Source organism: Myxocyprinus asiaticus, chromosome 2, assembly GCF_019703515.2.
Source record: "Myxocyprinus asiaticus isolate MX2 ecotype Aquarium Trade chromosome 2, UBuf_Myxa_2, whole genome shotgun sequence".
NCBI classification, from domain to species: Eukaryota; Metazoa; Chordata; class Actinopteri; order Cypriniformes; family Catostomidae; genus Myxocyprinus; species Myxocyprinus asiaticus.
This window is the reverse complement of record NC_059345.1, coordinates 22,422,872-22,436,451: the sequence shown is the minus strand read 5'-3', so window position 1 is coordinate 22,436,451 and position 13,580 is coordinate 22,422,872. Positions and strand designations below refer to the sequence as shown.

Sequence of the window (13,580 nt, the reverse complement as noted above, 5' to 3'; positions counted from 1 at the left end):
ATTAGTATGAGTTGAGAAGAATATTTTAGGGACTGTGGCAGTTACAGTCTCATCTGGTCTGGACTGTTTGGTCTTATCAGCACAATAGAGATGGCTGTAGATCAGGCTAACACTTTGCAGTCAAACAGCGACCTCTGTTGGACACACACTGCGTCGCACATTGAGAAGCCAAATTTGAGTCAAGTGCTGAGTTCAGAATGGCATACTACCCTTACTACTTATACTACTTTTGCCATATCTGTCTATGGCAGAAATAGTAAGAGCAGGATGGTAGTATGCCATGCCGAACTCGGCTAATGACTTTGTGAAAACAACAATTAATTTTAAATCTAAATCTTATTTGATTTCATCTTATTGTTAAGGTGCAAATGTACTGTGAGCTGATAAGAATTTAGATAATTAGCCCACTAATTTGGGGTTTCTTTCAAACAATTGTGACCGTGTTATGAACGCTTGCTCAGTGAGCACGAAAGACAGGCATCCAAGTACGAGCAGCTCATTGGCCACTGAAGCACATCGGTACACAGCTCTGAAGGGCAGCCAGAGCAAGTCAGGGACTTTACAATCCTATCTCTCTAACCACTCCCTAGTTCATCGCTTTGGACTATGTATGTGTGGTTTTTTCGGCTCATATCAGTGTGGATTGCTTGTGAACTACTCATATAATTCAAGCTTTGCAAAGGAACTGTTATTGAAGGATGGGCCAGTTAAAAAAGTAAAGTTTATTTCATGAATATTTCAAATGTCATCACTGTTTGATAGTTTATGGTGCTGAGTGTTAACAGTTGTGCAGTTTAACATATCCGGATGAGGTGTGTTGGATGTGCGTTGCGTGTAAACCCTTAAATTTAGTTTTATAATGTTGAGGAGCTTGTTCATTCTCTTCCAATTGAGTTTCAAATATGGCTGTATTTGAGGGGCTGCACAATGTTAGCCAATCATAACAGTGGGCATTTACGTTGAAGTTTTAAGTTGGTGCTTAGGCCAAAACTAAGCAAATCAGACACCGGGCCAAAAACAAGGTGGAAAATGATCATATATTACTAGATTATTACATTAGTTTTGGTGCAAAACTTTACAAACATTATCAGCAGACCTAAGGGAAGGTAATTAAATTATAAAAATTATCCTTTTAAAGGTTAAAAAAGGACCCAAAAGTATAAAAGAAGACCATGCGGCTCGTGTGTCATATTTCAAGTCCTCTGAAGACATACTATTCTCATGTTTTGGTGAGAAACAGCCTGTAATTTAAGTCATTTTTCAGTGAAAATCTTGATGCTTCATGAGCACTGGGAGAAGCTTGTGCACAGTGGAACGCATGTTCATGCGAAAACTTATTTAATTACATTTTGGGTTGTTTCTGTATGCCTTCAAAATATTTAAACTCGCATGGACTTTTATGATACTTATAAGTCATAAGGGTTTAGAACAGCTGGAGGGTAAGTAAATGATTAGGTAAACTATTCTTTTAAATAAGAATGTATTTTTTTATTTGCTCTTTACTTACAGTGATAGAGGAAGGAAATAATATGACTAAGAGAAGTAAACAAGATAAGAAAATTATGCAAGACAAACTTTCATTATGACAGAACTTTCCCTTTAAACACTAACTTGGTCCCAAAACTGGGCTTTAGAGTACAGGACGGTCAGCTTTTACTGTAATTGTTTTTGTTCATGCAGTTCTCAGTGAAACACCAAGACATGTGCACCATTTACAGCTGCTATCAAACACAGTGCAAATCCTCAAGATGAAATGTTTTATTTCATGAATCGAACAGCTGTAAAGAGCATCACACATCATCACAACAAAAGAGGGCAATCTGCTCAAAAGAAAAAGAAATGCCTTCTGAGGCACATGAGAAATGAAATATTTGGTACAATTTACATACACATTATTTACATACACATTATTCTGTTTCCACTCAGGGTATTTGAGATGACGGCTAGATTAATAAGAGGTATGCTGTTTACATTCATATTTGTTTGCTTTTCAGCTGAAGGGAAAAAAATAAAAAAATAAAAATAAAAAATTATACACAACAGCACAACCTGAGTGACACTGCTGTCAGATAAAGAAACACTGGGACCACTTCAGCATCATTAATAATTTAGGGAGGGAATAAATGTGCTTTGGTTTTCTTCAGATATTTCATCTGAAATGTGTCCGGAATATTTTATTAAGCCCTGAGGCAGGAACATTGACTTTTCCCATTTAAATCATCTTATTCGTATGAAATGTTCTTGGTAATGATGGTAGGCCTTAATATCTACATTTACAATATCTATATTTACAGAGATGGAAAACCTCTGAAATTGCATAGTTCCACTGTTCATTTGATATCAGGCATTGTGCTAAACAATGGTAATAATATATGCAAAAAAAACAAAAACAAACAAAACATTTATGAATATTGATTCAAGCATTTTAAATATTTAAACTCACTAAATAGACATTTTAAGGTATACATTTTCAAACCCTGACAATATACATTAGAGATACATCCATTTCATTTTTCTTTAATAACAGATTTAACAAACAAATGTGCATCTCAAATTCAGCATTATGGGAGAAGGAATCCACTAGCAAAAAGTCAGATTAGCCTTTTCCTCACTATTTTGCAGTCATTCAAAGGCAACTCTGTTACTGATTGCTCTGCATCTGCTCTGCAGCCATGTCAGCACACATGAATAGTCTGCCAACTCCCACAGGGTGCTAATGCGATTTATTCTTAATACACATGTAACATTGTACTTTAATCCTTTAACATACTCCAAGGAGGAAGAGATGGATAAAGAAAAGTGAGCGATGGAGGCCGATGAAGTGGGAAGGAATTAGGATAGAGACAGAAACAGAGAACGAGTGAGGGAGAGCAGCTGTTTGCAGTCCCAGAAGCTCCATTGGTAGGGTCTAATCTATCTAGTGGACATTGTGTTTGACTCTCTATCCATCTCTCCCTGACCCCATTTCAACCTGGTATTAAGATCCGTTTTTGGTGAGCCTTTCACAAGTGGTCAGCAGTTGCCTCTGGTGGAAATTGGGACTAAAATGCTTTGTGACTGGTTCAATGAAACCAAATACGGAGGTAGTTAAAAGCACACGTGACCACATCACATCTGAGGTGTGAAACGCAATCCGTCCAGGACAGCAGCAAAGCACCACCCTTCAACCTGTCAATCTACCGCTGCGCTAAAACCAGGGTTTAAACATTGCTGGTTATGTGTGCCCTTAAAAGGGAATAACCGTCAGACTGGAAAAATGTGAAAAAGCAAAATACATATACAAGCATGAGAACTTCACAGAACTTCTTAAGTGTGTCTGATATCAACATGCAGAGACACAGATGACATGCACACACATCTGAAGCTCAGATTAGCACTAAAATAAATGGAAATTCTGCTCGAAATGTTGCGTTTGTGCAAGCTGGGACTGCATCTGGGTGAAACAGTGCACCTTTTTTTACACTTTGTCTTTTATTATTATTATTATTATTACTTTTTAGCTGTTTATTATCTTGCAGTAATGACTGATGTCATCATGAAACCAGAGACCCTCCCCTCGAAATCCGAACACAAGTGGTCACAGGAGAATCACCACCTCCTTTATCACACACTCCTTCCATCCTTATCTTACTCCCTTTCTCTAAACTTCAGTTTTTAGCTCAAAATCTCTCCTCTATTATTCCAGTTTGCATAGTGCCAAAAAAATTTTTTTATTTCTGGAAGCTTATTGAAACAAGCATTTCAAGCAGAGATCTATCACCACAAAATCCCATTCTCTGAATCATCTCAGGAACTTTCAGAGACATATACACAACACATACACACAAATGATAAAAGCCCTTAGAAAAAAACTAACACATACTCTTGCCCAAATCTGTTTATGTGCAGATTAGAATACAATCAGAAACCAAGCTGATACCCAATTAGCATCCATCACAGTCATTAGCTCAACCAATCACTATCCAGCATCTAAAATAGTCTCTGAAATCTTATATGCCATCATCGGCACACTCTAACCTAGATATCTAATGAAGTAAACAAAAATAGCTTGGAACAGTTCATGTTTCCAAAAGATTATTTCTACAGGCTATACAGCAGCGTGTTACAAACAAAGGACAAGGCCTGGGTTTGACAGATATTCCTTGTCTCTTTATTCTCTCTTTCTGTTTTTATTTTCTCTTACTGTAAAACACCTCAGACTCACCAGTCAAAAGAAAAAAAATGTACCTGAGAAAGGGAGCAAGCAGGGTAACTGACAGACAAAACTAAAGAGATTACGTAATCAACAATCCCAAACCTTTTTTACAAAAAGACATTTGATTTCATTAGAGTGAACCTTCTGAAAACCCTATACAATATCATTGGATTAGTCCATCAATGGGAGATATCTGTAAGATGCCCTTGAATCACCCCTTTTAAGATTTTATGAGTTGCATAATAGTATAAATTCATCTTTTTCATTTCTATTGACATGTGCGACACCTGTTGGTAACATGACTCGCGTCAGGTCATCAATGCACCGCAAGCGCCGCTTTGACCTACAGACAAAACGCACAGCAGAAAAAAAAATTTCTGACATTTGGCACCGCCAATGTAATGATGCATCATCTGAATTGCCTGGTAATCATTGGTCGACACTTTGGAAGGTCAGCTGCAATGGGGTCAGTGTTGAAATTGTTTGAACTTTGGAGCCTGAGGAAATGCTGATGCTGCACTCCAAACAGTTAAATGTATTTGGCAAAGCTGACGTGAGTCATGTGAAACCCCCTTTTCAATCCTGTACTAAAGCATCAAACAAGTGCTTTTGATTGTGGTCAGTCTTGTTGAGTGTTTGACTGTGGGACAGAGGCAAAAAAACCTCTGTGAAACATGGGATTTGTTTATGATTTGGTTTAATACAGTAGCACTTTGAGAGGATTATGTCCGCTTATTATAAGCTATGTTGTATAGGTTTGCTGTACCCTGGGCAGTGTATAAACCTTAAAACTTAGTTTGCTTAGTAGAACTTGTCATCAATCCGAAAATGTGGGCGTGTAACATCATCTGGGTTGAGGAAAACTGAAATAGACTTGCCAGGGTTTTCTGTTACCAGCTGTTGTAGTCGCTGTGCTAACCGGTCATCTTGAGGCAATCCAGCACCATAGCTATGCCTAAGCGATGATAAGCCATGCCCATTGCTTGCAGCTCCAGCTGCTTCACATTTGAGCTGACATGCCTGTTGTGCCTGGTTGAATGCTGCTCTTAAGTGCTCGGCAGGATCGGAGCGTAAATGTGCAAGTTTCCGTGCAACTAATAGTGCGGCATTGTCTTTGAGGTGCTCTAGCATGTTGCACTGGGGAAGGAAGTAATTGGGACAGTTTTTGCCCAGAATGCAGTGTGCCAAGTCATCAAGAAGACCAAGGAACAGCCGGGCAGGTGTCTCATGGTCTGGACAGCTAAGATAGGTGGTAGGCAAGCGATCACATGCCCAGAACATCAAGGTACGTAGGTGGTAGAGGCTAAGGCCGGTGCGTGGACGAACTAACAGTCTTGACAGTACAGCTTTAGCTGCTTGGAAGGCCTGTGCCATTGGGTAGGGCACACATTTCTTCAGCTGAACCTCACTGCGGGAGAAAGCTAGTCTCCACTCGCGGTCAGCTCTGGTAGAAGGGCTAGCAGCCGGCGAATAGCAAGGAAGCAAGTAAAACCCACTGATGGCCTCTTCCTCTGTTATTTTACCATCCCAGAAATGATTTGTCGTGAGCCAGCCCTGAGCAACAGCTGGCCAGCCACGAAATGAAACTACTGGAAGTAAGTCATAGAGGATTCGGCTAGTTCCTGCAGTGAGAATTAGGGTGGTTAGTGGACCATTCCGCTCCACACGATCAGGAACAGGAATCCCTCTTTGAGGATTCTGTCGCAACTCTTCCACCGCTGTCCTAACTACATCCCAGAACCAATCAGTGACCAGCAAAGGAGATAAGTAGCATCCATCTAATGATTGGGGAGACTGCAAGGATGGGATTGAGCCTTGTACTGCTCCAATTTCTTCCTCCTCATCATCATCTTTTTCCTCTCTATTCTCATCTTGACAGCAGATATGCCACCGTGATAGCATCGCAGGGTCGCAGAGTCGAAGGCTCAGCCATGAATGGCATGGCGGAGAATGCCGCATGTCCAGTGTTACAGGCTGATTGCGGTCATGCAGCTTAAGAGCAGGCACCAAGAGAGTAAAGTCCAAATCAAAGTCAACACCTTTTGCATAGTCACCAAGATGCTCTGGATTAAGGTCAAGAACACCTTCCCTGGCCCCACCTGATAACAGCAGGTACTCATTGGCAACTGGTAGCCGCTTGTCTACCTTCTGCACCAGGCCTGTGAAGATGACGTAAAAATGGGTCAAAAACACAGAGGACTCGGATTGTGCAATATTCAGCAAGGTAATGTCATGGTGAGCAACACAAAATTACAGTATGTAAAGAATCTGTTTATTTGGATAAAGACTTTCTAAGTGGAATGCAATAGATGAAGTGTATATCTTTGCACATTCATTGCTGACTAAGTTGCAACTTACACATTCATTGCTGACTAAGTAGCAAATTACAACATAACTCTTTTATTGTGTTTTTGAACATGCAAGACAGACTTGAGAAAACAGTTAATCTTTGCTGCTATGTGATATGGTAAACATGTATAAGAATCACACACTTGGAAAGGCCTCTGACTCTCAAAACTGTGTGGTTCTTGAAAGTGCAAGAAGAAATTTACTAGGGTCAGTGTGAGCACAAATGTTACAAGTAAGAAACTAGACAAAAACACACATGCGCAAACTGCTCATCGGTACAAGAGAGGCAGTTGGTCCCTTGTCACTTGTGTAAAAAAAAAAGAAAAGGAAGGGGTAGGTAGACAAAAGAGGGGAAGAGAAAGAGGGAAAAACATTGAGAGTGAAAGAACTATTATAGCTCAAAATTCCAAAGAAAAGGTCAGTTTGTTAGACAAAATCTAATATATAATTAATTCCTTATCATTTGTAAATGTTATCAATGGCTACATTTACATGCACCCTCATAAATGCAATTATAATGTGATTAAGGCAATACTGCTATTAAAATGTAGCTCATGTAAACAGAATATTGCAATTATGATATTGCAATTATGCTAATAAAAGCACATGTTCGAAAACATTACGAAAAAATAAAAGCTGCACTTTTCGGTTTCATGTAAAACAGCAGTTCCATGTACAGTTTTCCAGCAGTGGTGCTCCCCCATCTACAGCAACACGGCAAAAGAAAACATTTTCCCTGAGATGTGAATATCTGTTTGCAGTCTGAATTGAATGTTGGGGACAAACACATGGGCGAAATGCAACAACATCCATCGCGTGTTTTCCGATTCACACACAAATGACTCTTATGAACCGATTCTTTATAGTGAATCAAAACAGACAGCGCATCCAGTGTAGTCGAAAATGACTCTTACAAAGTGGTTCTTTTAATAAATCGTTCAAAAAGACTCACAAACTATGTCAAGCTGTATTTAAAGAGACATATTTGCATCAAGTTGTTTTGTTGTAAAAATATTCATTTATAAAAAAGCATTAAAACATCACATTTCTCAGCAAATAATCAGAGTAATGGCAAGTAGCATGTAAACGAGATTGAAGTGGTTGGCCCAAAGCATGTAAACATCTTAATCTAATTATTCCTTATACTCTGATTATTGCAATAATCAGAGTATTGGTGTACATGTAAACGTAGCCATTGTCAACTTGACCAGCAAACTGGGAGGATTTCTAATGGTGTTATGCATCCTTCCAGCATAAATTAATAGCCTCAATTTCTTCTGTTTTGTAGTTCAAGCCAATGCTCTCACTTTCAGATGTGACCCCTCTTTTTAAAAGCTTTAGCTGCTCATTTAAAAGTGTCTGATATAATCTCCTATAGTATTTTTTTTATTTTGTATTTGTTTGACTGCTCACCATGGAGAACTTTAGGATTATTTACCACACACATTTTAATTCATTTCAATCCACTGTAATTAAAAGGACATTTTCAACAAAAGAACAATTACTAATATAGCAGCCATATTTTATGCTGTTACTTTATAGTACTTTAATGACCCATTCTTTAAAGATGATCATCCACAGAGGAAATAGGGAGAGGTTGTCCAACACAAGAAACAACAGCTTTACTAATTACCAGATTGTTTAATGCAAATTAATTTATCATCAACCCCTACTGCCAAAGCCATCGGCACCAGGTGGTTTCCACTCATCATTCTATCAAACAGTCACCTTGATTGACCACTTGAGGACAACAAAAGAATAGTTATGCTTTCCAACAGCTCAGAAGAAACATCAGTCTTCATGACGGATGCCAAAAGGGAGCTGGTTAGCATAGAGCTTTGTATGTACTGCTGTCAATGCACGAGTTACGCACTTAACGTAAGCCTTACAAGAGGCTATTCAGCATTCAGTTAATGTGAGTTAAGAATGTGCATTTTGTTTCAGTTGTTTGTTTACAACTGAGACCAGTTACTCTGAAATTTTGAAGACATGCAGAGACAAAGAAAAATGTTCTTTTGAAGTTGTGTAATTATTAGTAATTTGAAACAAGGTAGCATAAAAAAGCTGAACAACCAAACTGTCGGTATCAGCAGATGTTGTTCTAAATAACTGGTTATTGTGTTGGCACAAAAAAATGTTATCAGTGTATCCCCAATTTAAATTGCACATTAAAGATGCACTGAATGAATGAGGGCTGCATAAGTGTTTATACCAAATTAAAATGCAATTATTTAAATGCTTCTTAAAAACATGCATTGCATTCATTTACAGTATATTTCCATTCTAATTAGAGATTGATACTGCAAAAAATATAAAATGCATACAATCTCTTTTTTGTCTTTTTGATGTCCACAAAAAAAAAGAAAAAAAAAATTCCATGTTCACTTGCATATTAAGGCCCTGTTGGAAAATAAATCTGAGAAACCCTCAAGGAGGAATGTACCAGATTTTGATTTCTTCTGTTGAAGGATAATGAAACCAACTAGGAACTACAAGCCAAGGAGATACCAAAAAAAAAAAAAACAATGATGCGTGTCTTCGCACTAACATTTGTTATTATTTTTGCTTATTGACCCCAGTGACCTTCACTCCAGGATGACATCATAGCTGGAAAATATTTCTTGTTTTTCTACAATAATAATGATCCCTTTTGTCCTTTACTTTTTTACCAGCTATAACACTGTTTCCATTTAATTAGCTCTGCTGGGAGGGAAAGGGTTACAGTATTGTAGCGAGTCTACAAGCTGGCATGCAAATGGTATGTAAATGTTTGCAGGTTATGGAGGTGTGGAAAAGGGGAATAATGGTGAATGCTCAAAGAAACAAACATTGATGAATTCATTTAACTCGAGGCTTTCATTTTCATATTTTCTGGCCTTCAGAAGAGACTTAACATGCAAAATTTAATAAGCAGGTAAAGACAAGGGTCATCAAAAGTGGATCATCAGTTGTTCAATAATACATAGCAGGGCTAAATAATCAAATTAATGCTAAGGAGCACACTCCCTAGCATAAAAATAAAAAGCTGCCTGCCTGTCACTCTCAGTGGGTGTGTGATGGATGCTACCTTGAAAAAGTCTGCCTATTTGTAAAGAGTAAGAGAGGGAGACAGTGGAAAGAGGGAAGCTTTTGACTGAACATCAAGGGGTGAAAGAAGAGAGCGGGGAAAAGGGGACAGGTAACAACTGAAAGCAGCAAGAGGTGGATAAAAGAGAAACTGCAAAGTTTCCTAGGCAGGATGGCAGAAAATAAATTCATCCAACCAACCATGTTAGTAAACAAAAGTCTGAACGTAAAGGACAAACAAATTAAGTTCTACATGATTCATAGGTAACAATGCAACACATGAGACAAAAAGAGAAAAGCTGGAGGCTAAAAGTTTTCATGCATGAGGAAAGGCTGTGGCTGCAAAATGCAGCTGGGGAGGGAGGGAAAATACAGAAAGAGAGAAAAAGAGAAATCGTCACTTAATCCAGCATTTGACAGGATTATGTGAAATGGCTGTGGTGATGTTTTCAGAGAACAATACAGTTCTGCAAAATCTGCTCATCCCTCACTGATACAAAAGAGGAGAGGGAGAAAGAGACAGGACAGGGCTCGACAATAAGGACTGCCCGAAGGCCCGGTGCTGCGCTTATACCGTTTGTGCAGGCTGACAACAAACGAGAGAGCACAACAATTACACAGAGCAAACACAGTTTTCTAACCATGCATGCAGAGATCACATAACATATTTAATGAGCCAAGGCAAAGTTGCATGAACACACAAATAAACATAGTGAACAGAATGACGAGCACGAGCCCGGAGCGCGCTCTCCAAGGAAAAACAAAACACTTCATGACTTTCGAGTGGGATTGCATGTGCTACGCAAAATTTTCATTATCTCTGCACATTCAATATTCACAGTGCGTAAAATTCCCACATTTTTCATTTTAACATATTGCAATGCAAGAAATAAATAGTTTAATTTATATCTCTCTCAGCACAACGTAGACGCACATAAGTTTATAGTGCATGCACACTAGCAGAGGGACAGAGTCTAGTATTGTTCCCATAATAGAAGCCTTTTTCTCTCATTTGTCGCCTTAAGAGATGGGAGGGCTGGATGAAACATAATTAAACAGGGTTAAACTCGGGTCATTCCTCTGGCAGAAATAATGAGATGCTCTGTTTGCTAAATGTAAGGTACCATACAATTAACAATTAGCATTTCAACCTGTAAACAGGGTGAAGATAACCATTTAAAATGGTCTACTTCATATCATCGTCATAGCACACCTGTTAAACTTCTCATATCTGGACTAGAAGGGTATTTTTTTCCTGTGCTTGTGTATCAGTTTGTTTTGTTTGCACTGTCTAATTTCACGTTTATATTCGCATTCATAGATTAGACCTTATATCAACCTATATTACACTTCAAAACTGATCTGGTAGCAAGGTCTCTCTCAAATGTATATGTTTATTGCATTCAGCCAACAATCAAGATTGTGATTTTTTTTTAATCTTTGAACTCGGACACTAAATCTCTGAGCCTGGCTCAAAAACACTACAATTGGCCAAAGGTTGACCAAAAACCCATCATTTGCGCCACTGAACTCTTGGCTGAAAAACACAAACATGTAAATGGCAGGAGGTTAATATCATTTATGATTTTATACCTGTAAAGCACTTATATGGGGTCACATAAGGTATAAAGCTTTAATTTACAGCTATCTTGAAAATTATACATTTTATACAATTTTGGGAGAAAATGTCTTAAAAACGTAATGTTTAATAAAAAAAAAATACAATTATTAAGCTTCTGACATTTTTTTTTTCTAAATTATTCTTGTAAAAAAAAAATAGTAGTAGTAGTAGTTAGAATTAAAAAAGAAGCTATTTTTCCTTTTTGTGAAAATTTTGGCAGGGCAAGTAAAAATCTGAAACACAGTTGAAAAAAATCCTTAGCATTGAGCCCTGCAGGATGACGTTGTGTGTGTGTGTGTGTGTGTGTGTGTGTGTACGGGGATAGCAACAAGTGATGAGAAAAGGGTATTGGGAGGAGGGCTGTTTTGTTCTGCTGGGAAACAAAACCGAGGAGAACTAGAGACACCTGCTGGACAAATAGTTTCAGTTGGGTCATGCACTGAATCAGAGACTTATCAGTACAATGAAAATATACCTTCATTAGTGGTTATATTTTAAGGTTATAGAGGACCTGCTCATACTGTAAGAGTCATTATTAAGCCATTCAGTTCTGTAACTGAATAGTAAACAATGTCATTTATACTTAAAACACTGTATTACATTTAGTAAATGATTATTTGGCACTTGCATTGTTGCCTGAACAAGAAATTGGCCCTTGTGAAAATTAAATGAACTAAATTAAAATTTTAGTCAGTTCGCAAACAGTCAGAAATTTCCGATTTTTAGCTGTGCAATGTAAAAATGTAATCTGTATTATTTGTTAAACTATTAAAGTGTCTTAAAGGAATTAGGTTAAAAAAGGCTAACAAAAATATGACATTAATTGTGATGAAATAGAAATTAGTAAGTTTTGTGTAAGTATTTGTAAATATCTACATACACACACAATGTTAATATACACACATTTAATAAGTATTATGTGTGTGAGACCATGATTTTTCCTCACCCAACATGTTGAAGATGAAGTCTTTGGCCGTGTGCACCTCGAGCGCTGTCTGGTCTCCGAACTCCCCCTGCTCCAGCTGAACGAGCTCCTGCACCTGCGCCGACACCTGCTCCAGTGTCGTGCCCGAGCGGAAATCCACCTCGGACACCCGCTTCACCGGCGTCGGTGCACGCGGGGCCACGGCACTCATGAGCGTCTCCATTGAGCATTACCTGAGAGAAAAGCACTAGCCAAACAATCACAAAATAATCACACTGATAAAACGTACTGAGTCTTAATTGTATGTCCGTTAATTAAGGAATGTCGGTAATTACTTTTATATCGAATTAAGCAAATTTCTCTAAATTAAGCGAAACTCACAATTCTGCTGGTAAAAGCAGTCTGTACAGCGTTTTAAACGAGTCCTACTGAATCGCGCCAACTACCCAACTCAAACTTAGGTTAAATTTTAATAACACTTTAATACTTAAAGGCATGTTTGTTATTCATACCAACTGCAGTGGAATGTAGGTCAGGGCAGATTAAGCATCTAAACAGTCTCCTTTAGTCTCTCCAGTTAAACAACGTACACATTTGATCTTTCATTATAATAAACACAACGACACCTCTAAAACCAAGTCATACGGATCTTTAAGAATTCCTCATGCCATGGGCTGAAGGAGTGGGGAAAAGATGGGATTTTTTTAAACAGCTGATAAACGAGCATGTGCCCACACTGTGACGCATGAAGATCAAGTAGCTCAAATTAGCTAAATAGCAGGTGTGGATCAGTAAATATGAGAGCTAACGTGCTAACCAACTACAGACCTCAAGTATCAGCGCTGGTATTTCTACTCTAATTTACACACACCCTGTTGTCTGCTAGTTCGACGCTCTCTACCTTCAGACCCCGGGTTGTTTGTTTTGATTTATCTGAAACAGGGTTTCTGCTCCCGTATTTTCCAACAGGTCCTCCTGCGCGCATCTTCCCACTAGCAACACTATTCCCGGAAATCACGGACCTCCTCCGAGAACCTTGGGAATAGTAGTACTTTTAATGGGATACAAACCTACCCTGCCCAAGTGCACAGAGTTTCATATAAAGAATGAAACTGAACTCTCACAAGAGTCAGAAATTAACAGGGTCTCAGGGCAAAAAATATATAGAAAGTGACAAAAATGCCCTCGAAATTTAAACTGTGATATTAAAAAATGCCCTTTGTAATAAATTCCTTTGTTTTTTTATATTTGTTTTATTGTTTTTGTATTATTATTATTATTATTATTGTTGTTATTATTATTATTATGCAACATCTGGTGTACTTAGTTATCCTATTTTAGGCATTTAGGATTAATGTGGATATGGCATACATTTATGTCAATCTGATTTTATAGGTAACAGACTAATCTTCAGACTCAGTATT

At 38.2% G+C, this 13,580-nt stretch overlaps 1 protein-coding gene across 4 annotated transcripts; it reads right to left on the bottom strand.

Annotated features, from left to right (window-relative positions):
* Window positions 1-1,743: 1,743 nt before the first annotated feature.
* On the bottom strand, window positions 1,744-13,160 carry tmem102 (transmembrane protein 102). Of its 4 annotated transcripts, none has more exons than XM_051722978.1 (3): window positions 13,028-13,160; window positions 12,178-12,403; window positions 1,744-6,354 (listed from the first exon to the last, which is right to left on the bottom strand). In XM_051722978.1, the coding sequence occupies exons 2-3, from the start codon at window positions 12,377-12,379 to the stop codon at window positions 4,997-4,999; spliced, it is 1,560 nt and encodes a 519-aa protein (XP_051578938.1). In that variant the 5' UTR covers window positions 12,380-12,403; window positions 13,028-13,160; the 3' UTR covers window positions 1,744-4,996. The 4 variants fall into 4 exon arrangements, with proteins under 4 accessions (XP_051578938.1, XP_051578948.1, XP_051578931.1 ...); XM_051722988.1 differs by having other exon boundaries at window positions 12,178-12,389; window positions 13,058-13,156; XM_051722971.1 differs by having other exon boundaries at window positions 13,058-13,154.
* Window positions 13,161-13,580: the final 420 nt, after the last annotated feature.